The 26,689-nt window shown below is 39.3% G+C and overlaps 1 protein-coding gene across 11 annotated transcripts in view; it reads left to right on the plus strand.

The window, feature by feature from the left end:
- The window catches only part of ARID1B (AT-rich interaction domain 1B), a 296,599-nt gene that overhangs the window by 137,314 nt on the left and 132,596 nt on the right, over window positions 1-26,689 (plus strand). For 6 of the 11 annotated variants that reach the window (XM_017739507.1, XM_017739511.1, XM_017739510.1 and 3 more), the window contains exon 4: window positions 13,964-14,005. The exons of the other annotated variants lie outside the window; for them this stretch is intronic. In XM_017739507.1, coding sequence (XP_017594996.1) covers window positions 13,964-14,005 — 42 coding nt within the window. The remainder of the gene's footprint in view (window positions 1-13,963; window positions 14,006-26,689) is intronic. 11 annotated transcript variants of the gene reach the window in all.

The raw sequence follows: 26,689 nt of genomic DNA on the forward strand, positions 1-26,689 counted from the left end.
GGTCGGGCAACGAGCAAGAAAAGAAGAGGACGTACCTTTGTGCTTTGGTGGAGAGAGTCTCCGAACTAGGTTATTAATTAATGTAGCAGCGTTTGAAAAGGCAAAGTGGCACGTTTAAAATTTCAAATGGTGTCTAACTAGACTTGGAGCTAAGGCCACTGGATTTTTAAAGCATGTTTATTTTTAGGGTATGTAAAACTAAAGGCTTTTATCACTTCGGCAGAATGATTTGGTAGCCGTTCAAGCAGTTCTTGATTTCAGGAAGCCATTGCTTGCTAGTACGGAAACAAGTTTTCAAGCCGAGCTCTACTAAATACACTTGGTGGGGTTTTTTTCCTTTCAGAAAAGACAAGCGGAAACAAGCAAACAAAACACGCACACACACAAAAACCGCACCATGGGGACTGTCCTTTTCTTGCCTCTCCTTGTGCTGTACTTGCCCCCCTTCAAGTATGTAGGAGGGGCAGAAGTTGTGGCGGGGCGGGTACTGATTAGTTGCTGTCAGTCTGCACAGATTAACACCTATTTTTAGGTTTTCGAACCTCTTGAGTAATACTAGTTAAATTGGCACAGGTTAATAAGTTGGGGTCCATAGAGCCTCTTAACTGTTCGCTGTGAAATTTGAATTAAAGAGACAGTCTCACTTTATCAAAACGATGAAAAAAGGTTTATATACCAAACATTTATTGTATGTCCATGATTGTGTGCATGTGTGTACGTACACAGAAGATACATAGGTTTGGAAAACAAAAATTGTAATTAATTACTTGGCACAAACAATCAGTTGGAGGATCTTTGCAGAATAAATCTGCAGTGAAATCAGTTTTGAAAGGAAACATTTTCTTTCTTTACTTTTAATATAAATGTAGCATCTAAAAATAAAACTTAATCGTTATTTTTTTCATGCGTTTTCTCCCTGTCCTCCCCCCATTATATCATTATACTGTTACACTGACACCCACTGGTAAAAGTTGATCTGAGATCAGGATAGTAAAGGGACAGCTATTACTCAGGAATAAAAAACAAAACATGGACCGAAGAATAGCTTCTTCCCCCTCCTCCTCTTGAATGAAAAGCATTGCAATGGTCTTCATTTTGATTTTTTTTTTTTTTTTTTTTTTTTTTTTTTTTTTTTTTTTTTTTTTTTTTTTTTTTTTTTTTTTGACAAGTTACTATGTGGATGCTCTAAACATAACATGAGAGACCGCAGTGTTTTTCTCTTTAAGAAACAGCAACATAGGACTAGCTGCATTCAAAGCAGCTGATTTCAAACATTTATATGACTGAAGACAGACAACAGGCTGGCACAGATGAGAACAGGAGAAAGGTACTAGTATGTTATTAGCTGCTGGGTTTAATGCTCTTTCCCAGGTAAAACAGCTTGAAGAAAACCTGAAATAATGGTCATGCTAGAAATGTATTTGTGTGGGCACTGACCCGATTGTATCAAAGCAGAGATGAATGCCAGCGCTGTGCAAGCCTTAGTTAGTCTGTTTACCATTTAATTCAAAGTTGTTAGTGGTCTTGAAAGCCACTTGTGTTGGAGAAACAAGGCTTAGTTTATTGAAACGTACCACAGCACCAAAATCTGGTTTGCGAGAGTGTCGTTCCATAGCCCTGCCTAGCACAAGAACAATACCGCACAATTATGCTGTTTCAGGCTCTGAAATGGGCTTTCTTCCAAAACACCCTCCCCTTATATTATTAGATGTGTTTCTATTAATGAAATGATTGATTGAAAATCTTCCTGTGTTTATGTTGTTTGGGCAGCAGTAGCTTGGATTTCCCCTGTCTAGACTAAAATTGTATCCAGTAGAGATGCATGGGACAGCTGTTTGTAAACTCACAGTGAGACGTAACAAATGAGCTGCAGCAAAACCTGTCTGTGACCAGCTTCCTTGTAAATACAGTGATACGTTCTTTATTTTAAGGGAAAAGGGGAGCCTTAGTAGAAATACCTACAGAAATAAAATGGATTCTACAAAACATGAAAGTGTTGAAAAGCCCTGCCAGGACTGCACAGTTCAGAAATTAAAACTCTTTCAGCTTTGAAATTGTAGTTCAGGTCTTTCTTTACATTCTGAGTAAAATGAGCTTAAAATAAGTATAAAAAGTAGTCTCTGGGATTGCCAGTTTAGTGTTACAATTGGTGCAGATAACCTAATTAGAAAACAGGGTGAGTGCTGGGATTTAGTTCTTCAGGGAACATTGTAAAGAAAATCTTTACTGGGCACTTGTAAAATATATATATATACATATGTGTATGTGTATATATAAATATATGTGCATAAAGAAGAAATCTTTACAGAAGCGGTCATTGAAGTTGAGGATTTATACAAGGTTTTCATGCCTGAAGATGTACTGCTACAATGAATATTGCCTTATATGCACACTGTCGTACAGAAATGCTAAGTTTGGAAACCTGTACAAGGCTGTTAGCAATTGATTTGTTTTGCTGTTTCACTTTGAATAGCAGTAAAGAATGAAGAGGGGGTTTACTTTGAAATTGAGACAGGCTGGGGAAAAAAAAGTTAGCTTGTATCCTGTAATTATCCAGAAGCACCCTTGTAGACCCAGAATAAAATTCACAGAACAGGCATAAAGCACAAGGAAGATTCAGAGTTTGTGAGGAGGTGGTGTGTCAATAGCCTGCCACGTCCTTTCTCCTCTCCTCCTTCCCTCAGTGTCGTTCTTGTTCTGTTTGCATGAAGAAGCTGCAGCAAACAAATGAGAAGAAAAGTGGGGGAGGGGGAAGAACATTTGCAGTTCATATTGCAGTATTCAAAATACTTAAAATGCTATAAACAGTTTCATAGTCATTGTTTATAGACTCTAGAATTTTTAATATTCTAACATGTAATTGAATTCTAAAGCCAAGATTCTGCTGTTAATCAGGCTTTATAAGTGAGCCACTATTTGCTAGCAGTAACTTTGAGAAGAATTCGGACTTAAATTACTTCGTTTGTTTGTTTGTGGCTGTAGCAAAAAAGTGAAATGCTGAAGTGGTCAGCAAAATTATATGTTGTGCACTTGCTTGGGTTAGCAAAAGTCCTGAACTGTGTAAGTAGTTGAAGCATTTGAGAAAGCTAATTGTTTGATTCCTGTGTGCAGATTTGGGCTTTGTGCATGTGAATCATGGAACGTGTGTTTTTGGAGGACATGTTTTCAGGGCTTGTGCTCAGTTTTCTTCAGCACAATGTGTAGAGAACTCAAGTTAAATGGAAAAAAAAATGCAAACAGTTTGTCGGTTCTTCTAAGCTTTTATTATTATGCACCCTACTTACAACTGAAGTGATTCCTAGGAATGCTTGTATTTTTGCCTATCCCATTGAAATGTTCAGTGTAAAGCTGGACTAGATTTGACAGCCAGTTTTTCCTTCACTTCTGAGGAAGTGTATTGCTATTGTGAGCTGGAAGAGTGTGGAGGAGTTATGGTACTGACTGGAGCGCTTGTTCTTTCCCAGTCAACTCTTAAATCTTGATACCAGAAGGGTCAAGAACTGGCCAGCTGTGACATCTGAATAATTTTTAAAGCAGTTAATCCAGTCAGAGTGTTTATCAATCTTTGTACCATGTGTGGAGGCAATCCTAAGATAATTCAAAAGAAAAGCTCATGTCATTGGCAAAAATCAAGTAGTTTAACTGAGTCTTGTTCCACAGATTTACCTTTTCAAGTTAGAGATGGAAACACAGAGCACTGCCCAAGGAATTCATACTGCATGGTTATTTGGTAGGTGTGTGGACAGTTTGTTGTGCAAACTATGCCTTCTAAACCTGTGCACTGGATCTGACAATGCCCAGATGATGCCCACATGAGTTGCCCAGATGTTGTCAGCATTAGCCACTGTCTGTATATGGCATGATACATGGGAGAAGGGGACGTCAGGAAGAGCCTTTGATCTCGTCAGGAAGGTAGGGGCCAAATTCTGGGAGCGTGTTACATGCTGTTGGCGGTTGCCTTGATCCTTTCCCCACGTACTTTACAGTTGCGTGGAGCACCATGGTTTTCTTGTTAATCGTATCACACTCCTATGGTAACATTAATTTAGCTGAGTGTGCAATATCAGACACGCATTTAGTATGTTTCAGTCATGTTCAGAAAAATGTGTTTCACCCCTTTTTTGTATAAAAGTGTGGGCTTTCCTTGCTTTTAATTGTTTCTCATCTCCTTTTGCATCTGTTCCGATTTTTTTTTTCTGTTGAAGATGAAAAGGTTCGTTTTTATGTTAACTGATCATTTTTCTCAAAATCGTGTTTTAGAAAGTCCCAATTCACCAGTCCTACAAGGGAAGGTGGAAAGAGGAAGCACAGGTATAATAAAGAATCAGTTTCTTCTGACTCAGAATTAGGTTGGGAGCAAGTAGTACTGTATACAATCTAGAAAGCAAGTATAGAAGAGCGTAAGATGTATGTAGGGTAGATCTTAACGGTGATAAATTTGCCTTGGTGTGATTTGGTGTTTTTTTCAAAAAGCGCCACATTTTTCAGATAAAGCAAGAAGAAAAATGAAACAGTTCTTGTAGGGTGGGAGTTGAAAGTACTGTGGGAAGTGATGCTAAATTACAAAAAGGTGCTGAAAAAGGTGTTCTTTGCCTGTTATTTTTGAGATTCCGCTAGGTTGTGTAAGTTACCCATTCCATTAAAAGTAGGAATAAAGAATGCAATTTACGATTGGAATTGGTTGCGAGACACAGTAAAGGTTTTGAAGTTAAAATTATTTTTCTGAAACAGAGTGCTCCCTACATTGTGTTTAAACTCGCCTAAAAGTTCTTTTTAACCCGCATACTCAAAATAATGTTCTCTAAGGTGCAGGAAGCTTTTTTCTCCTGAGCACAATAGGAATATGTCGAATCTCTTGAAAACAGTTTCTGTTTTTCAAACACCTTTTCTTTTTCAGCATAGATAATTAACGCCTTCTTCACAGTGCTTGGTGCCCTTGATACATCTGTTACCTTTGACAGATCCTTTCTGTTTGCCACCTCTTCCTAACATGCTTCCAATATTTTCAGCACAAAATAGCTTTGTATCTTTGATGTTGGTTGTATACGGGCTCAATTAAATAAGAAAGCTGCTGACAGAATGGTGTAGAGTTGAAGCTTTGTTTCCATAAAGATTTTGTCCTTGGTCACTTATCTTCAATTTTTGCTGCAAAATGTTTAACTTCTTTTAGTCAAGATTGTTAAGACATGCCGTTTTACCTGGAACTGTGTTTATTTTCACTTTTACAGGTGCTGTGTGCAGTAATTATGTAGAGATGTAGGTAAAGGGGACAGGGGAGTACTCCGCAGCTGCAGCCTTAAGCAGCAAAAACCCTTCCCACTGGTGAGGGTGGCTTTAAAACATGCCTTTCTGGAACTTTCTGGAATATTTAGAAGCATTCTGGCAATGCAGCTGTTTTACCACCCTGTAGTTACTGGTGGATGGCATCTTGTATTTAAGGCTGAGGAACCCAAATTTGTCTGGAAAGACAAAGCTGTTGGGGATGTTCAGATGGGTGCTTGGGTTGCTGAGCTGTGGGAGTGGGAAGCTCCAGCCCTGCTAGCAGGGGGCAGCGACATTTAACCCTTTTTTGAGTTTTTCCTTAGTAGTCCCTATGCAGCCCTACAGTGTGGTAGTGCCCCAAGGCAATAGCTATAGAGACCCTTTGCAGACAAGGTTTTATGTTTCTCAGTTTTGAAAGTGGGGAATTAAAATGAGATCACAGTGTTGGAACGAGAGAGCGAAAAATACAAAAGGATTAGAAAAGATGCGGTCACAATACCTTAAAGACTTACTCGTGGCGGTAATTGTTACTGCTTATGTCACATGGTATAATGACAGTTTTTCAGAATTTCCCACATACTAGAATGCGTGAGGTTGGAATTTTTTTTTATGATACCTACCACTCCTTTCTTAAGGGAAATTAAATAGCAACTGCTCTGAGATTTTGGGTTATGTACAACACTCATTTTGATCTCTACATTGTCAAACAAATAAATATCAAAAGCATTTTTAGCGCAGTTACTCTGTTTCATGCAGTGTTCTGGTGTGAAAGAACTAATTGCATGTTACACATCTTTTGCATATATATATGAAAAACAGTATGACAGGAAAATATAAAAGAATTTGAATATATGCTTACAGATGGAAAACACGTGCATGGGTATGTGTGTGTGTTTATATATATCTTGCCTGTTTCATCTCCTAATGACAAGAGCAGATGAGCATGTTACTGCCGTGAATTTGCTGATGATCCGCTACTGATATGGGACCTACAGAGCAGGAAGTTGTGACAGAGTTGTAAGGGATGGGAGGGTGCCCACAGATAGGTCTCATAGGTTTCTCTGCAGTGAGGGTGCACATAGTCTCAAATGTCAGTTTCTCTGGGAATTGTAATGTTTGTTTCCTGGTGCAAACCTAAATATTTTTGTACTTTTCTGTCTTGACTTTACAGAAATTGCCCCATAGCACACCATTTTTTTCCTCCTGAGGTGCTTCTGATATGTGTAATGTTGTATGTATTATATCTTACAAGGCTGATTGTTATTACTTTTAGTTAGCTAATATTTCCTTCTCAGGGATTGGCCTTGTTCCCAGGATTTTGCAAAATATTTGCAAAGGGAGACTAAACCAGCAGGTCGGTCAATAGCACATCCAGCAATGTGTGTTGGACTCAATGCTGGAGACGTGAATGATTTTTTTCTTTAATTGTTGTAAATCAGCTTCCCCAAAAGTAGTGACATTCAAGAGAAAATTTAAAAATACAAGCAGGACACATCTGTTCCACTAATCAGGTTTTAAGAACATGATGCATCATTGTGTTTTATCTCAAACACTGGCTGACCAAGAACAGAGCTGCTTCAGCGAGCTGCGTCCTTGAGTCACTGCATTGTCTGTACATGCTAATATGGAGAATGAGGAGAATTAATAAGCAATTTGAGCTGCAGAGTAGTTACTTGAAACATCTTTTCAAACCTTTTTAGCAAAAAGTAGCACACAAAGTTACTCTATCATTTAACGAGGGATCATTTTGTTACTTAATTTGTCTTTTTCTACCTAAAAGTTGTGCCTTCAAAAATTAGAACGTTGATCTTTATTATTGCTGGACCCAGTGAGCTAAGAGATAAATGACTGATACCACAAAGAAGAAGCAAAATAAATGAAAGGGAAAGCCTAAGAAGAAGGGGATGCCAGATATAATGAATAATTACTGTGAACTGTGTCACATGGTTTCCAGTTTTTATGTAGGTCGAACTGTGAGGCAGTAGCATTTACTTAACTCAGTAAGTAGTCTCAACAGCCTTTGTATAGAAAGTGAGGAAATTTCAGCTGATCTGTCCTCAATTCATGAGATTTATACTATGTGACTGTCACACCTTTGTTTCAGGCATAGATTCAGGGTCATAACAAAGGTGTGTCTTTGGTGTATTTATTCAAAGATTGCCCAAGAAACACGCCTAACACTCACTTGCTACAGACCTGAAACCTAGTGTGAAGTACATGCATGATTACAATTAAAAATAAATAAAACTGGTGGCAGGTAGCAGAGAAAAAAGGGAAGGAAGGGTTGTTGCAGTTACCAAAGTTTATTACCATAGTTCAGTGTGCATGTAAAGCTGTGTACACCCTCAGTAAGTCCTTGAAGAACTGCCAGGAACAGTGTGGGTCATGTAGGTTTGTCCCTGCTCCAATGAAAAGGACAGCTATCTGCCTCAATTACTGAATCCTAAATTACTTGAAAAGGATGGCAAAGGGAGGAGATGTTAAAGCTAGTTAAAGTGGATTTCATAAAGATATGAATGACTGTAACTATATTGATCTTTGAAATAAACTAAGGACTTTGAAAAATGAAAACTGGATTAACTTCCTATCACCTTCGTTTATAAGATGAGTTCAGAAGTGGTGGTGTGTGGGTGGGTGGGCTGATGGGAAAACCTTAAAAGCTGAAAATCTACGCTAGAAAAGGATTATGAGGGTGTATCTGCACCAAGCATTACAGCATCCTCCATGTTTCATGCTATCCAGGCTATTTCCTACAGGCAGCTCAGCAAGATTGGTATGTGGAAATAGTAATGGGAGTTACATTTGTATTGCTCTGCACCTGGACTAATGAGACCCACTGAGTTGTTGGAGCTACAGAGCCTCTCCCCAGGAGGGGAAAAAGTCACCAAGTCTTGCGTTAAGTCAGAGGGCAAACATACGTACAAGACCAAACAGTTTGAACTGGACAGCGTGACAAGGTTTTGTCTTGGAACAATTGAGCAAGAAGTGTACCCTGACAGCAAGAAGGTGATTTGGCAGTAGTAATTCAAGTGGATGCACCTGTCTTCCCTCATTCTTTTTAGATTTTGTTATCATGGGGAGGAGAGCCCTTTCTAAACTGATTGATCGTTACCGAACAGGGAAAACGAAAGTATTGCAAAATGCAAGTATTAACTTACACATTTGTTTTGTTTTGAGCATATTTTAGAAGAGCCAGAGGCATGCCTTTTTAGTAAGCAGGCAGTTGGCAAAAACCCTCTAGGTATCAGAGAAGGCCCTGTGCTATAATTTTCCTAGAATAATAATGTCAAACAAATGACAATAGAAAGCCTATAAAATTTGCAGCCAGCTGGGCAAATTCTCATGTGTGAACCACAGAAACTGTAAGTGCCCATACAGAATACTTTGTCTTGATCGGAGCTGCTTCAGTCTACTGTGTCCCTTGCCAGAGTAGCTGTAATCCCCTCACTTGCCAGCTGCAAATTCTGGCTCCATTGAGTGAACTTTGAGGAGCTCCAGCCCATCTCAGACCAGCGTTAAGTGTGTGCTGTATTGGAAGTTTTTGCCTGGGTAGTTAAATGTAGGTCGATGATGCTTTTCAGCATTAATGTTAACAGGATATTAACCAGGAATCAGCATGCATCAGAAATTATTATTAGTGCTTATTTTCAGATTCCCCAAAGAAGATGGAGAGGGCTTTTGTAACCCAAGTCTTTTGTGAGTTAGTTATTTTTGTCCTTGTGTACTTGCTATTTCATGTTCCATTGTTTGGATAACAGTGTGGGTATTAAGCGTGGCTGTAATTCCTCCTCTTAATGGTATTCCACTTCCCATGACTCTTGCTTAGTTTCGCCTAATCCTATCTCAAACAATGTCTTGATGAGCCAAGAAGGTCCTGGGCTGAGGTGAGGTCTGAACCAATGCCGAAAATGGCTTTGAAGAAGACCAAGTTAGAATAATTCTTTGTGTCATCTGATCACTAGGTTGTACAACTTCGTTCCAAAAAGGCCATGTTCAGCATTGCACCTCAAGAGTTCTATCTATGTTTCAACTCCTTTTCTCTTTGACAGGGAGGTAAAAATGACCGTGTGTAATTTACTGTAAGTCTCTTGGTCGCGATGCAATATTCTTTGTCGAACTAGGGCTGTATGACTCATTTTTTGAGAAGCAAGATAAAACTACTGACAAAGTCTCGTTACTTCTGACAAAAAGAGACTCAAGGCTACTCCCCATCTTGTTTCAGGGTACTCCACACCTTATTCATTGGGTCCTTCAGGGTGACATGACGTTTATGAATTCTTTCATCTTATAAAAAAATACTAAATGCTATTCTATTTGACGGTTAAATCACAGAATACTACATAAGCAGTAATGCCCTTGGCCACAGCTGCCCATTTTGGAGACCATGTAAGTTGTGCAGGGAGGTGGGAAGTTCACCTTGTCATGCACTGTGGAGGTTTCTGGACCCCATCCTGGCCAGCCCCGGAAGGCTCCTCTTGGACCAGGGTCAGCAGTGGGGAGCAGGCTGTAGGAAGGGTCAGTTGCCCAGGTAGGACAGGCGTGATTCAGCTGTGGGATACTCCTGCTTAAACCACTAACTCGTGTAATTGATCCCCAGTGTATGGTTAATACATATACTCCCTCAAATAGTACCCCTTCATTTACCCCTTACCACTTACAATAGCCTTCTAGCCCAGAATTGCAGTTTGTTTATTAGAGTTTGTTTATTAGAAGCAAAAAGGCTGTTCAGTTCTTTAGATAAACTGGAAAAAACCCACCAAAAACCCACCAAAAAACAGTCACCAAAAATTACTTTTACATAGAAATAAATTACAGGGCAAACAGCATTCAACTGTAGCACTGTATTTTGGGGAGTGGAAACTGTGGACTGGAGCAAAGATTCAGAGCAGTGCCTAGGGGAAAGCTGCTGTATCTGATACAGATATAAATATGTACATGAAATCAACAGTGCTTCATTTAAGAATCAAGTCTGCATTTTTTAGTGATGCAGTGAATTTTTCACTGTAAAAGAAAAACACTCCACCTACCCAAGATACTTACATGTGTACACTCAGAACAGCCAACTAAAATAGAAAATGTTTAGCTGCTACAAATAGGTATATAATGAGAAGTTCTTAATTAACATCAGATTATCTTAAACCAATAATAAATGTCATGTTCTTTTTTTGTATATTGGAATGGAAGGGATATGTTCTGAAAGGCAATTAAGAGAAAGATGGTGCTTGCCTGATTCTTAAAGTAATGTTGTCTTTTACTGGGGTGGTGTGGGTGCTGATTGAAGTACACAAGCATTCCCACTAGAGGGGGGTCCACTCAGCCTAGGCTGTAATGCATTTTGGCTTTTTTTTTTTTTTTTTTGGAAGCTGAGCATGAGGAAAACCTCATGTTGTCCCACATCTTTTTTCAGTCCTTTATGTTGCGTATCTTATGGTGTCAGCAGTTACTTGTCTCTTACTTAGCTTAACTGTCTTTTATACGAGGAGGTGAAAATCCAAATGAATGGACTAACACACCAGTACACTGTTAAACACAGTAGTAACAAAGAATACGGAGGATGTTTCATTGCATCATCTGCAAAGTGAGGACAATTATTTATCACAGAAGTGGTGTGATCATTCTTGGAAAAGTAGAAGCAGCATTATCAGACCTGTTCAATAACATTTTTAATTAGAATTGTTATCTATACTAGCTTCGCTCCAAGCCATTTTACTGTCTTTGTGAGCCTTATGTTTGTAAGCATAAAAGAAAATATTTCTATATGTAAAAGAGACTAAGAGTATGTTAAACCAACATAAACTTCTGCTTTACTCTTTGATGGCACAGTTTGTTGTTCTCAGTTTCTTGGTGAAAAGAACGATTGGATTTTGCACGTGCTGGTCATTTTGCCAAGTTAATTAATGTCTTTTGGAACTGTGGCAGACGTGAGCATTCTCTTGGCCCTGAGCAGGAGCTTCCTTAGCAGAGCCCAGGTGTTGACAATTCGCCTGTGCTTTGCAGTGACGGTCCTGGCATGTCAGGTGGCCTCTCTGTAGATGAGGTGCAGTGCGGAGCCCAAACTAAGACTCTGCCCGATCTGTGCTGGGTTGGTGCAGGGGTTCCGTGCCATCCCATCCACGTCGTGCTTCTGCAGGCAGGGGACAGACAGCCCTGGACAGGCTCAATGGGGCTGTCCGCCCAGCTGGGATGCTTGGGAAGGAGAGGGCGGAGGCAGGGGCAGCAGGGCAAGGGAGACAGAGTGTACTGGGGCTGGCAAGGCATCAGCAACTGCGGTGGATTCCAGGAGAGAGTCAGAGAAGGACCCTGTGGCACAAAGAAGGCTCCATTTTTCCCTAATGAATCTCCACAATAGAAATGTAGCACAGTAATAAAGCATCCACTCTCTACAACTACTTGAAAGGTAGAACAACTGAGGTTTGTAGCCAGGTGAGGGTCAGCATCTTCTCCCAGGCAACAAGTGACAGGACAGGAGGACATAGCCTCTAGCTGTGCCAGGGGAAGTTGAAGCTGGACATCATGAAGAATTTCTTCACTGAAAGGGTGTTTAGGTATTGGAATGGGCTGCCCAGGGAGGTGGTGGAATCACTGTTCTTGGAAGTGTTCAAGAAACAACTGGACATGGCGCTTGGTGCTGTGGTCTGGTTGACATGGTTGTGTTGCATCAAAGGTTGAACGTGATGATCTTGGAGCTCTTTTCCAACCCTTATGATTCTATGATTAATGGGACTGGAGATAGCATCTGGGATATGTGACTGCATAATACTGGATAGAGAAACTGAGTGAGTTTGAACAAGTTTTGGCGTCTATCTAGTGGTGGTAGCTGGATGCTGTACCGAAGCAGTAAGCCTAGTGAAAATGAGCATTCACACTTTAGATGTGCACCACATTAACCCTAACTGAGATGCTTCTGGTAGTGGAATGACTTTTTTCAGAAGCCACCTGAGCATCTGAGTAGGGCACTGTATTGTGACAAGCAGTCATACAGTTATTTCCAATCCGATAGCTGATTATTCTTTTTGGCCCTGGGCAAGTCACTTAACCCTCTGTCTGTTTCTTCATCTGTAAAATATATTATGGATATTTATCAGTCTCACCAGGACTGATTGTTTAATATTTATAAAGTGCCTAAAGGATTAGAAGCTTAATATAAGGAGCTAATACATATCATATCATTTTAGATTGATTTTATTTACTTGGATTTTTTTTTCCTACCTCCAATTAAATGAGATGCTATTTTGTAGCCTCTTACTGCCATTCCTAACTAGCTGGACAGGTCACAATTGGGTAACTCCAAGGTTCATTTTCTTAATTTATTCTTAGTTCCTATAAATGCTTTATCTCCCTCCCGCTTTTTTTTTCCTCTCTTTTTTAATTTAGAGATGAAGAAATACCATATGTTGCTAGATCATGACATAAATATATTTAAGTGCTGCCATCATTGCTAGTTTATCAGCCTTTCCATTATAAACCCTCTTGTTCAGGGGTTTATAACTCTGGCATTATAACATGCTTCAGGCTGAAACTTCACATTCATTTTTTCCCTCTTGATTTGCTTTAAATCCTTCACTCTTCTTAAGTTAAACTGGAGATTAGATACATTAGTTATAGTTATACTAGTTGTATAAATAATAATGCAGCAGTAGGCATTTTAAATAGGATGTAAATCAGAGAAATAGAGAATTTCCTAGTTGTTAAACTGTGAGCCTGAGACTAGAGATCTGGGATTCTTTTTATGAGTGTGTCCCTGGCTTGGCACATGACTACTAAAAAATTATTTAACCTCTTTCTGCCTTACTCTTCTCTCTCTATATTGGGATGATGACATTTCTGACTTCACTGGTGTATTGGGAAGCTTAATTAATTAGAATTCATAAAAGCACCGAGATTCTCAGGTGAAAGGTGCTGAAGTGTGAAGTATTTTTAAGGAGTCTAATGAAAAATCGGTGTGCCTGCTTTCCTACGTCTGTTCCTGTTGTCACAGATTAGTGCATATCAACTCTAGAGCTGTGCAGTGTGTGGCAACCAGCAAGGGGTTTAGTCTGGAGCACAACTTGATGACCTGGCAGCTTGCTTTTCTCAGACTTTCAAACATTCACTGTATCTCTCAGCCAGCTGATCTCAGCCTTTGCCTGGGGAGCTTGTGTTCCCTGAATTCTACAGTTTTCAAACAATTCTCTAGCTCAAGACAAGACAGGAGCCTGCAACCAAGACCTTGGCTGCAGAGTTTCCCCTTATTGCTGTTCCACTTGGTGCTGGTGCAGAAGTACCCAGCCTGCTTAGAGGGTAACCAGAGGGGAAGAGTTCAGGTGTTTCCAGCTTTTTTTTTTCACAGGGATGGACCATGGCAGATCATTCTAGTTGTGCTCAGGCAGCTTTTTGGTGTAGTCAGAACTCTTTATGGAGAAAAATGTTCCAGCTGTAGTATAGTAAATTCTGGGACACTGACAGGTACTCTTTATGTCATTCAGGTGGAGAAACCTTGTTTGTGTCATGAGGGATGCTCTCCGAGTTTCCTCACTTGAGGATTTCTGTTGTCAGCTGATAGTTTTGCACATCCTATCATATGTAGGTTTCCTAGGGTTGATCCAGACTGGCACCTTCATTTACAGATCTCTTCTTTGCCTGGAGTGTGGTGCTGTGCTCAGGAGAGAGAGGTTCTTGGTGGTGGCTAAATTTGAAATTATCTTTCTCCTTATAATTTCAGGTTGAAGTCTTGGCCTCCGAGGATGCTACATTTGGACACAAGGTGTGTAGTTTGGTGCAGTTTTGTTATATAGGTCCCAACAATATGAATTGTTGGATGTGATGCCACAGAAAATGACAATTTTCAACCTGAGAATTGAGGATCCTGTGACTTGCATCCATCAATTCAGAAACTTTCCCTTACGTGTGGTAATCTGAGAGTGGCACACAGGCTGTCTTAATCCTGTTCTTGGTATAAAACCTGTGAGCAAGTTTTACTTGTGGAAACCCATGTGGAGACATGGAAGGTCAGCTTAGCAGTAGTTCTTAAGATTGGACTTGCCCAAAAGCTGAATTTGTTCTCGTTCCATAGATTTGCAACTCAGAAATTGTACTTGTCTGCTTGGCAGTCTGCTGAGTTTGTTCAGGCCCTTTTTGACAAAGCATCTCAAGTAGAAAGTAGTTCACTGAACAGCTGCATCACCCTGTGTTCAACTGTAGATCAGTGTGTGGTGGGCAGTACTGTGTGTTGGAGAGATGACTTCAGACCTGCCCAGCTACATGGATGGACTGTGTCCTACGTAGTGCTCAAGTTTCTTTGGCCAGTGAGCATTATAGTGATGACCACTGTTTTACCTGAGCACTAATACCAGATGATTTTAATCAGGGCAGACTGTGTTTAGGCTTTATCTAGTTAGTCAGGAAGAGAGTGGATGGGGAAGGGAAAAAGGAGATTGTAGGCACAGTAGGCTAAATCATGACAGTGAAGAGTTTCCTGCTGCTGGAGGTCCATATGCTGTGATGCTTCTGCAGGTGAAAAAAATAGCAGTGCTATTACTATTAAGGTAAAAAAGAAAAGCAAGAAAATACTGAATAAGTTCTCCAGGTTTATTTGGAATACAATAAACAAAATTACCAGCAGAAAAAAAAAGCTTTAAAAGTACCTAAATATTCATGATGCCAGAATTTACGTTGTGTCTGTATTGTACATTTTTATGTTGATATGTGATAAAGTGATTTCAATAAATTATTAAAAAACAAACAGAGCTACTCCGGTATTATTTGAAGTATATAACATATGGTAGTCTTCAGTATTTTCTGATTTTTATTTAATACCCAGCAAGCATACAAAATATTCATTGAATATTTAATAAACCTTGAGGGTCAGCTCTTGTGAACTCATCTCCATAATCCTTCAGACTAGGTGGGTAAATAGAAATAGTACTGATGATTATTGTTGCCAGTTTCTCTTAGAGCTAAAGCACTGTGGAGGAGGCTTCTAAGTTTTTTTCATGGCTAGATTTGCAAGGTGTTTTTATGTCTTGTCATCCTGATGGACATCCTTTGAAACTCCTTTTTACTACAAAAACTTTTAAGAGTTTTCTGTTGCTAAACTTCAGTTTTACAAAACTGAATCTGTACTGTTGCCAACTCTGAACGTCATTGTCCAGAGTCCCAAATATCTTTTTTCCTAAGATTCGTCTTCAAACCATCAGGATCTTTTAAACTCTCTTGTAATAGTAGCTTTATGTTATATAGTAAACTCTGTATGTGTAGGAATGTCATGTACTTTTTATCAATCAAAAAGAAAGCTAAATATATCATCCAAAACTTGTTAATCCCAGAATTTATTTTTGCTGTCTATTTAGACATGCTGCGAAAGCACTTTCTTCCCTTCTCTCCCTTAAGATATGCTTTCTTTACTGTCTGTCTCAATGACAAATAAAGGCTAGAGTCTCTGTTACATTAACAGATGAGTTGGTATGCGAACAAAGAATGTGTATAAGCAAAACTTTTCAAATGAAAAATGTTTAATTTTATAGATTAGATCATAAGTTGAATACCAGATAACATATTTGAGAAAGATGTAACATTAAAAATTTGCACCATGCAGTGCTTTCCTTGGTACCTGCTTTTAGCCTGAATTTTCCTCCAGGGCTATTGTAGAGTGTTGGAGGGAACTTTTTTGGGTTTGGGTGTAGCATATGTCTCAGCTTGGAACATTGTAGGGCCCCGCTGTATGCAAGAGCAGAAGCTTAATTTGCTGCAGGGGATGACTCTTCTTTTGACTGCATCCATTCTACCTATCCTTAGATGCCACTTAGTTTTAGGCTGTTGACAGGTTGTGTTGCCTGTAGATACATACAAGAATACTGTCTTTTTAAAAAGGGTATTTGTAGACTACTGAAAGAATGTACAATGTCATTTGTTGTTCTTAAATTCTCGATGATTTCAGTCTCATGGTAAATATGCATACTGGCAGCAAATGGGGCTGTTTCCCAGGAAAAGGTTCTGAATGAGATGTCAGAATATTGTTCAGCTTCACTGTAGTTATCATTGGCAAAGTGAAGATCTGGCTGATGTACTCTGCCCCTTGAATGGTTGAGTCTTGGATGATGATCATCATCATCTTCATAAGTGTGTGTAGAAATCAGGTACAGGATGCTTTTTATCAAGTTACGCATATTGATTTAGTCAAAATAATTCTTATTTTAGAAAATAAAATGAAAACAAATGAAATCGTGTCAAACTGTCAAAATACCCAGGGAAAAAGCACCTTGAAGTACCAAATCCTATCTTTACTCCTTAAGTATGGAACAGGTGCAAATTGCAAACCATTAATAGTAATCCTTAAAATAGTTTCCTCCGCCTCAGCTTTCTAATAAGTAAACAGTCTTCCCCAAACAAATGTAGGACATAAGGTATTTGTTGGAGTAAAAATGATATTTTAATATGAACTTTTTTATTTTCATTTTGTGCATATGTGAGACCAGTACTGTTTAAAAGGCCATAAAAATCTAAGCATGTTTTCAATCGGTTTAAATAAAAGTTGTCATTTGATAAGTATAAATATGTACAGATTTGATTGCATTGCTGTCCAAACCTTTCTTTTGGTTGAATAGAAGGAAGCAAACCCATTTAGCTTTCTGTGCAACTAATTTTACCGAAGGAGGAAGCTGTTGGTGTGCTGTAACAGCTTTTTCAAAGATGGTACACATGGTGTTCAGTTTAATTTACACATGCATTTGTGTGTGTGCTTGAATGCATGTTTGTTTTTAAAGAAAAACCTTCCAGCTTTTGACTGGCTCTTTTGTTCCAATATTTTAGAAGTGTTATATGCATGGTTATGTATGGAGAGACGTAGGGGAAATGACCACGCAGCAAATCATGAACAGCTGATGGGTGATCTGGGACAGGCTTAACAGTTATGCCTGGTTTGTTCAAATTCTGCTGAGGATAGACTTACATATATAGTAAGTTCCTTCAAAGCCTTAGTTGCCAAGAAGCTAACATAGAGTAAGAGTGAATAGATGGAGTGATATCTGCTCGAGTCTGTAGTCAATACACAGGAATGTATTTCAAAGCTGGAAACTCTTTAAGTCCCATTAATCTTACTAGAGCTTAATGATGATGTGTAAAATACTAACAGTACCAATTTATTTTGTGTTTATTTTAGCTGAGTAGGAAGTTATATTTTAGCAGATGGGACCAGTGTTTGCAGATGGCAGAGAAAATAGGAGGAATACAAAGATGTGAAAAAGAAGGAGAAAGGGGGGGAAAAAAAAAAAAAAAGGTGCCCAGGGCAGAAGTAAAAGGTAAAAGGTTTAACCATTTTGAATGATGCTGATTTAAAGACTAAACCAATGAACAAATAAAAATAAGAGTGTGTGAGTTTTTAAATCCTCCTAAAAGATTCAGATGCTCAATTTCCATTAGAACCTTTTAATCCCTGAGGTAGAATTGAAAATCTTAGTCTGAAAGGTTGGTTATTATGTAAAGATTTAACCCACATTTTATTGTTGTAGGAGCTGCACATTGGCATCAGTTGGAATTATGGTGTCAAATGCAGTAGCACATGCTTCACAGAGGCTGCAAATGGTGTCTGGCCCTATCTAGACAACAGGATGCCTGATTTTTTAAATATTTGTGCTCAGTTTGCTCTCCTTTCCCTCCTTTTCCCTAAGGGTTTTACTGTCAGCATCTACCTGACCCAAATAACGTCAGGTAGAGGAGGCTTTATTTGGTTAAGCCTGGTGAGATCACCTCGTGTATGTGTCCCAACCTGTCTGTGGACCTGTGGTGTGCCATAAGCCGTGTTTGCAGCGCCGGCTGCAGAGCCCGCCCTCCGCAGCTAATGCCGAGGTGCAGTGATCCCAGCTTAGTGCTGCATTAATATAAATAAGTTTGTTAATGGCAGTCTACCAGCTACATGTTAGAAGGCTCACAAGTTTGTGCAACAGGAAAAGAGACACTTATGTTCCCACAGTGGGGGAGCTCCATCAAGAACAGGACTCTCTTATTTGGTAGTGAGCTTTAATCCTTCCATTGTGTGTCATTTTAAGCTGTGTTGTGATGTAATTGGCTTAATCATTACTATTATGTTGCTTTGCACAAGTTAAGATTGTAATTTGACATATGGAAATAAATGGCAACTGGATTAGTGATTTGCAGGTGTCATTTAAAAACGGGGCAGGGAAGAAAGCCTTTCATATTTTGAAAGTGGCGTGTTTGCTAATGTACAGAGGCAGAATTAGCCACACAACTGCATCTCACGCTGTTTTGAAGTAGGAGCGAGCTTCATCTGTTCTTTTCTGGGACTATGTGCTGCTGGGGTTGAGGAAAAAGAATCTCATTCCCGATGGATATGTTCACTGTAGGAGTGATTTTATGTTTCCTTTGCGGAAGACAAATACAGGAGTAAAGCTTTCTCTTTGATCAAGAAATCAGCATAATGGAGATACAGCTCTATTAAAGAAATACGGCGAGGGTGGTATTTCTGATGTGGATGTGTCTGTGTGGTGGAGCTTCCAGCATTGTTCATGGAACTAGCTGTATTTATGTTTTATGACACAACATAAAGTGATGACCTTGTCTCCGTAATTTAGTAACTCTGGAAGTTGTTTAGAGAGTCTGTTCCTAAGTCTTTTAAAGTATGTGCTGATGGATTGCATTTTTTAAATGCTCTTTCTCTGATACAGGATATATGTTTTTAAGAATCAAATGTGCTCAGACTAAAACATTTTTCTTCCCAAACATACTACTTTTACTTTATTTTATTAAGGTGGTTTTTTTGGTTGCTTTGGTGGGAGAGCGCTGGGCAGAGTGGGGAGGCTCATGCTTTTGGGGGAGGGGTTTTGCTTTCCTCCACCTTGTAGATGATGCATTATTGCAACAATCATCACATCATGGTGCATCTTCTGTATTCTACTTATTTTCATATCCCAGATAGCAGAAGTTCAAATCCCAAGGGTAAATTGAGCTACACAGTGTAGCTATGTGTCACCTTTCTGGTTTGAAGCATAGGACATCAAAGGGAATACATTTGGTGGCTGCCTGTGAGTTACGACTGTGCAAACCTAGAAGGAAACCGTTGTTCTTGCAATATCTGTAGCAGAACCCTTGAGCTATGAGATGGAGATGGCATGAGATAAAATTGAGAAACATGTTCTCAAGAGACGTTTTTCTTTCTCTCTTTTTTTTTTTTTTAATGTATTAGCTTGATTGCAATAAAATAGTACTTCTTGGAAAGAATAAGAAAATTAACCACTGAAAGTGAAGAAAAAGTAGACATAAAAAACTGTTCTCTTTTAATGCTCACCTTGTTTAAGACAGCTTTCTTTTGTTGAAGACTGTAAGCAGCCTTTGCTCCTGCCATCTGGTGGTTACTAATAAAAGCTGCATCTTCAAAGCCAAATTAAATTGTTTTAAAGCCAATTAATCCTTTTCAGAAGAGAATGTTTTCAAGGGTCAGAATTATCTCTGTCTTGATGTGTTGACACTTGGATTGGCTGTGTGTGCTTAGTTTATGGGGAAATATAGAGAAATGAGTCCTCATTTACATCTGTCTTTGCACTGTTGACTTAGGTAGGAACCTGGGAGTTGTAAATAAGTTTTTGGATTTGTTTTAGCTTAGAAAAGATAGTTATTCATATTAACCTCCAGTAAATTCTGTTTTGCTACTCATAGGAGAGTTAGGATTGTATGTTTCCCCAGTTCTGTTGTTCATTTCTTTGTGGACTTGTTTCACCAGAGGTGTTCAGATGACTAAAAGGATTTTCCAACCTTTTTTCTTTGACTCATAGTTAAAGTTGTGTTTAGGGGTTGCTGACGTCTCTTGAGTGCCCTCTGTGCTGGGTGTTTTCTAAGGGCAGAGAATGGCATTAAAGCATGGACCACGGTGCTCTTTTCATTTTCTTAGGGACCTCTTACAGAAGTATCGAAGTACTTATGATTAATTAAGTAGCAGCAACTTGAACAGGTTTCTTCCTGAGTAACCTGTGCATATCATTGCTATGCTATTTGGGACAGTCCAAGAAAACACAAAACTGAGAATTTGCGATCATGTTTTAGAAATTTCATCTGCATAATCAATAGCTCTTAATGTCCTGTAAGTTTAGTCTCAATAAATACATCTGTGGTTTGTGGTTTTTTTTCCCCAGTTAGTTGTATAGGAATTAAGAGGCACACCAAGAGATTTACGGCCATAAGCTCATCTCTGTCCATCGTAGAGTCCTAATTGTGGTCCAGCTTTGTCCTGAGTGCTGCAAGCAGTAGAAGAGTGCATCTAACCACCTTGAGTGTGGAGGGTGAGTCCAAAAAGCACCCACTTGAGGTGTCCCACTACTCACAACTTTGTCCTGCTTCCCACGTGGAGAGGATTTTAAAGCTCTCTGGGAGAATGGAAAAAAGTGCAGGCCTCCTGGAGGTCATGATGCCTCCTTGTGCAGTGAAGGTGGGTCTGGACAATTCCATAACAATCTTGCTTAAAAGAAAAGACAAGATGATCCATAGAATAGGAGAAAAGAAAGATATGTTAGCTGAGAAGCCCCACTTGTCAGAAAGTCATGATCGACTGGATAAAAATAAGAGTTGGTTCTCTCCTCCTTGTGCCCTGTGCCCACACTCCTGTAGTCTCAGGAAAGACAAGACAAGGTGAGGTTTTTGGAAGGACCTGTCTCCTGTGGCAGTGTCCCTGTGCGTATACAGCATGTCAGGCTTTCTTGGATATTTCCTTTTTGCTTCTCTTGCCAGTGATCCAAACTAGCCATAAATACATGTTTAATGTTCCTTTTCAGCATGAAGCATCTCATGGTGCTTGCAGAATAAATACTGATGGCCTCAGGGTTACGCTTAGGCAGTTTACATGGGTATGTGGTAGCATTTATTTTTCAAAGTTCCCAAGCACTCTGTGGCAAGCTGGAGTGAGCACAGATGGTAAACATGCCCTCCTCAGAACCCTTGGACATCGTTGGCCTGTGGTTTGCCCAGTGCCCTGCAACCAGCTGGGATTAGTGCTAAGAAAACATAAACTGCTCTCTTTTTTTCTACATCATCTCTACTTTTGGACATACATAAATGTGATGAACAGCCTCGCTCTCCAGCGCTGCATGGTTTAGGTTATCAAGGTGTCGATGGGGCCACATTTTGGGTTTTGATACAGATGTAAAGCTCCCACTGCCTTCCTGGGAGTACCAGTGTGGAGTTTTCAGAAGATGTGTATGCAATTCATGGCAACTGTTAGGTAGTTGCTAAAATAATGTCTGTAAGTAAGAATCGTGGAATGGTTCAGGTTGGAAGGAACTTTAAAGGTCACCTAGTTCCAATCCTCCTGTCATGGACAGGAACACCTTTCAGCTACATCAGGTTGCTCAGAGCTCCATCCAAGCTGGCCTTGAACACCTCCAGGAACAGGGCATCTTTCTGGGCAACTTGTTCCAGTGCCTCACCACCTTCCCAGTAAAGGCTTGGCAACTAGTTTTGCTTTTCTGATTGATGACTATCCCTCATTGTGCAGTCCTATGCCCATTTAGATTGCCACTATGTTAAAATGAGCTGCTGCAACATTGAACCATCGAGCTTTTGTGGTGGCACCAGCAGCAGCAACTGCAGCAGCAATCCATACTACCCCCTGCTGCTTTTATGAAGAGTCCGTCTGTAGTATGGTCTTCCCTTTCCTAACTCCATAGAAATTCCAGAAGAGTGCAAAATTTGGTGCTGCTTTCACAGTGGGAAAATGCATCACCTCAAGGGTTTGAACCCACCATTTAACACTAGTCACTACATTGCAGTGACTTAAGTTACTACCAGAAAAAAAGAATTTATTTTCTCAGTCTTCCTTCTGTTGCTCATTAAATTTTAACTGGTGGGCGCACTCAGGCAGCCTGAGTCTGGTGTGCCTGAGCTGTCTGGCTGGGTGTGCTGCTCAGCATCCTCCCTCGCTCAGCTGCCTCCTGTTGACATGTAAACTGGGGTGATGCTTGCCTGATCAGGCGGGTCCTTTACAGTTCCATGTGGTCCCTTTGATTTACACTGCCGGTTTGAACTTGGAGGGAGTATCAGATTTACCAAGAAGTCATCTAACAATCGGAACACAAAGTTTGCTTGTAAATACCTGCACATTTTAAATAAATGTTGAGGCAGGTGGTCTCTTTCTTTAGGGGTAGGAAGAGGGCAGTTCAGAATATTTGCAAATAGTTTGCTGTTCCTCCTTGATGAAGTGAACAGGTTAGACCAGATTTCTTTTTCTTCTGTAAATTCTACCTAATTGTACAACTAGTGGGACCAGAACTGTGCCCTGCAGCAACCAATCCCACCTTGCTACAGAAAGCATGCTCCCATTCAGATTGGGACTTAAAAAACAACAACAAAACCCCCACAGATACTTATTTTTTTATAAAACTACTGTTAATGTGTTTGCCTTTTCTTTATAGCATACTTTTTTAACAGCATGAAATACACATATAGAAAAATATTCAGATTTCTGCTATGTGGCTGCTTCCCCTGATTTCAGAATTGGCTTGTTAAAACTAGTGCTAGGTGTGAAGAATAGGAATTGCAGAGAGGACCGTGAGAATGTTGTTGGGTAGACAGATGTGATTTCAGTTTTCATTTCCCCTGGTTTTTTTCCTGAGACAAGGTCAGGTGTGTATCATCATTCAGAGCTGTGCTTTGCTGGAAAAAGTGCTGTTGACATGTTGCAGATTTCAAGAGGAAAAAACAATGACAATAGTGCAGAATCTAGGGCTTTTTACCGAACATACTTTTTTTTTTACAGAAGACATCATTTTCTAACTTTGAAGCTTCAATTATTTCCGTTTGCTTTTTAAGGATTTCTTCTTGTGAGACAGGGTTTTCTAGTGAATTGGGATATTGATGGATAATTTTATGAGATTAGAATGACACTGGGAAATCTTGTTTTTCAAGGTCATTCCTTTGATTTTCTTGGTGAACACTTAATTATACAGGGTCTTAATATTTCCTTGTACAGAAGGATCAAGATTACAGATCGTTTTGGCATGATTTTCATACTGTTGCAATGCTTTACATTGTTTTATACTCTACAGATGTAAGCTATTGTGACACATTCCTAGTGTAACAATCATTCTGTGTGTTTTATGATTTCAGTACTAAATCCTTGCTCCTACATGAAATAGACAACAGATGAATTTGCAGTCTCTTTATTAAAACTTGCCTTACCATTTTAATTTGAACCAAAATAAGTATTATTTGTACAGTTCAATTTAACATGACTGACTGTTTTCGTTCCATCATCCAGTTCCACTCCCCACTTATCAAGATCTGTTTGAATCTCCCTGAGCCTCCTGCTAAACTTGCTCCCAGTGTTATTCCTTGTGTCCATACTGATGTACCAATTACCTTGTACCTGTAATCTATATCTAGGGTGGTTTTACAACTTCAGTCCTTGTGCAAGGGCTGTGCTCCAGTGGAGGGATGTATGCCTTAAAATCATCTGTGGGAAAAGCAGTTAGAATACATGCTAATTTAAAAATTATTAAATGTATTTTAAGAAATGAGTTAACTGCTGTTTATGAAGGAAATCAATGAAGTGAATCATGTGGAACTGGTTTTTGTTGCATCAAAGTAACTTATACCATTATAGCACATATGATTCTGCAAAAGCTTTACAGTAATTTACGTATGGCTCTTTCTATGTTTATTAACTTGTAGTTTTTTTAGCTGTGGTGCATGCAGAATGCTGCCAAGGTCAAAGTTGTTAAGCTTCCCCAAGTAGTACTGAGGGAAGGTATTACGTTAGGTAAAGCATTGGGGTTTTCTATTTAAGTAACCTCTTTTTTTTTTTTTTTTTTTTACAGCATTATTGCGGAAAAGGATCTTGAAGGGGAAATTGAGGGATGCTGGGTTTGGAAACAACATGGAATTAAGGAAGTAGGATTAGAACTGCTGTCTTTGGTGGAACAAATGTTGAAGATGATCACAATACTCTTAGGATCCTGTGTGTTGCCTGGCTTAGTTATAGAGAGGTTTGAAAAGTGAGAAGGAGAAGTTCAAACTTGATACAGTGAGCAAGGGAAAGCTAATGGAGCACATTAAAAATGCAAGCTGACCTAGATATACTGTTGAATGGTGCCATGTGGTGTGCAGCTTTATATGGCAGGCTGCAGCGCCTTGTTGACCAGAATAACAGCTAAAAAAGCTGGTGATAATACTGCATTGTTTACAAGTTCAAAGAGAAGATAGAACAATTGGGCTGTCCTCTTCTATTTTATAGGTGACCTCAAGAAAAACAACACTTTTTCAACATAAAAGCAGCTATTGATTTCTGTTGAATGTATACAATATTTGTTTTTTTAAAAAACTACAGAAATCACTCTTGAGGAATGGTCAAGGTGCATGCTCCATTGCCATAAGCGTGTCCGCTTTCTGCTCTCTTCCGTTAAAGCTGCATGTACACAGAAGACTGCAAGAGGGAAGAAAAGTTAATACTATGTTAAGAGCTAGTTGATCAGAGCTAAGTTCTTTCTCTCTGGAGTATGATGATATTCATCATATGGAAAAGGGTGGCAGAATCCAGCCATTAATTTTATGGTTCTTAACTTCCAGATTAACTTTGAAGAAGTGTTTTAAGAGGTGTGAAAGTATCAGAAAATGTTAATATAATATTATTTTTCAGATAATATTAGAATAACTTCTAGCTACTGTTTGAAACTTGATGGTAAGTTATTCATTTTAGTACTGAGACAATTTCAACTTGGAATTACTATCTTATTTATAAATACCAAGAAAAGCTGACAGAGGAAATGTTAACATCCCCCTCCACCTATCTCCCGCCCCATCCCCCTGCCTTGCATCTGCCTTAGCTCTTCTTGAACTGTGTAAATGCAGGCATATATGATTGGAAAATTATATATTTTTGTAGGACTAGGTGGTTTGAAATTGATTTTTTTTTTCCTAGGGCTGTATGTTATAATGCATTTTGAGTTGGTAGAATAAGAATAAAAAAGGCTTGCATGTACCTGTGATGCATTTGATTCCTCCCTGCAGTGACTCATTGTGGATCTCTTACAGCTAAGTGCTTGTTCCTTGTGATCAGAGGAAAATGCTACACACCTTCTGCTTCGTGCCTATTAAATTCAAGTTTCTATTGTAGGCAGCATTACACAGCTATCTTTGAGAATTAAAGGGGAAAAAATATCAAGAACAGTAAGTGAAGTGAAAATTCAAAAAGCCACTTTGTTCCCCCTCAGCCCTAATTCTGGTTTTTAATGCATTTCTGTTCTCATGCTTGGTTCTTCCAAATATACAAATTTTTATTTTATTCAGAGCCCCAGCCTTTGGTACCTTGTTGAAATTAATGACCATAATGGCAAATGCCCTTTTCTGTCTCCTGTAACCTAAATGATGGATACCATCCTTTTTAATCCTGTTATGTTAAAGATAATGTACAGTTCCTTTATCTGGACCGGTATTTTGAGTTGAAGAAGGGATTGTTTTCTCCAATTTTGTTGTCATTTTTCCCCCTCACCTTTTCCATTCCCTGAGGGACTGGTCTGGAGAACAAAGTGTCCGTGTTCCTAGGAACAGAAATAGATTGTTCCATTCATAATTTAGTGATCTATTTCTGTTCGGCAAAGTTAAGCACATGCTTAACTTCAGGTCTGTGATTAAATCTCACTGACTCCAGTATGACTTAAATGCTTTGCAAAACTGTGACTTTTATTCCTATTTCACCATCACATCATTCCTTCTGTCTCATTGCTCTTTTTTTTCTTTTTTTTTCCCTCTCTCCTCTGCCATGCTGCAAGTTGACTGTGCTTAGTGTCAGCAGTTTATGTTCTGCATGTTTAATGAAGGCCACGGCTCAGTTCAGCAGAGCCCTTCCCCTTACGCAAACAGAATTTTGATAAATGAGATTTCCTTGTGTGGAGAGCCAAGAAGGGGCTTTGACAGGAAAAGGCAGGGCATGAAATCAGCAAGTGTCAGGGTGTGCAAATCATAGGCGTTTTAAACCAAAAACAAAATAAAGAAGTTGTTGTGACTAACTGTCTTCAAAGTGTGTAGCTTCCTGTGAAGCACAGAAAGGATTTAACAATACACCAGCAAAACAAAAGTAGATTTGGAAAGCAGTAATCTGAACCGTGTTCCTACCTACCTTTTTGCTCTGTATTCCCTGTGCCTACCACCTCAATTGTCAAAGTATGCTGTATAAGCAATTGGATTACAATAATCATTGCTGAGTTTAGCACATGGAAATGTGTTTCAGTTGTGGTTTATATCCCGCGTTGATCCAAACCATGAAAAAAATCTATTTTATGCCCACTCAGGTTATTGGCTGCAATAGAGTGAACTAGTTGTAGATAAAAAGAAAGTGCCAGCAGATACTGAAAGAAATCTTTTCAACTAAGGTGCATTTCTATGATCCTTCCTCCTTTCTTGTTTATGTGTTCATTTTTCTGACACTGCTCACTGCATTCTACCCTCCCACTTC

The sequence above is a fragment of the Corvus brachyrhynchos genome, unplaced genomic scaffold (genome assembly GCF_000691975.1).
Source record: "Corvus brachyrhynchos isolate BGI_N302 unplaced genomic scaffold, ASM69197v1 scaffold14, whole genome shotgun sequence".
NCBI lineage: Eukaryota > Metazoa > Chordata > Aves > Passeriformes > Corvidae > Corvus > Corvus brachyrhynchos.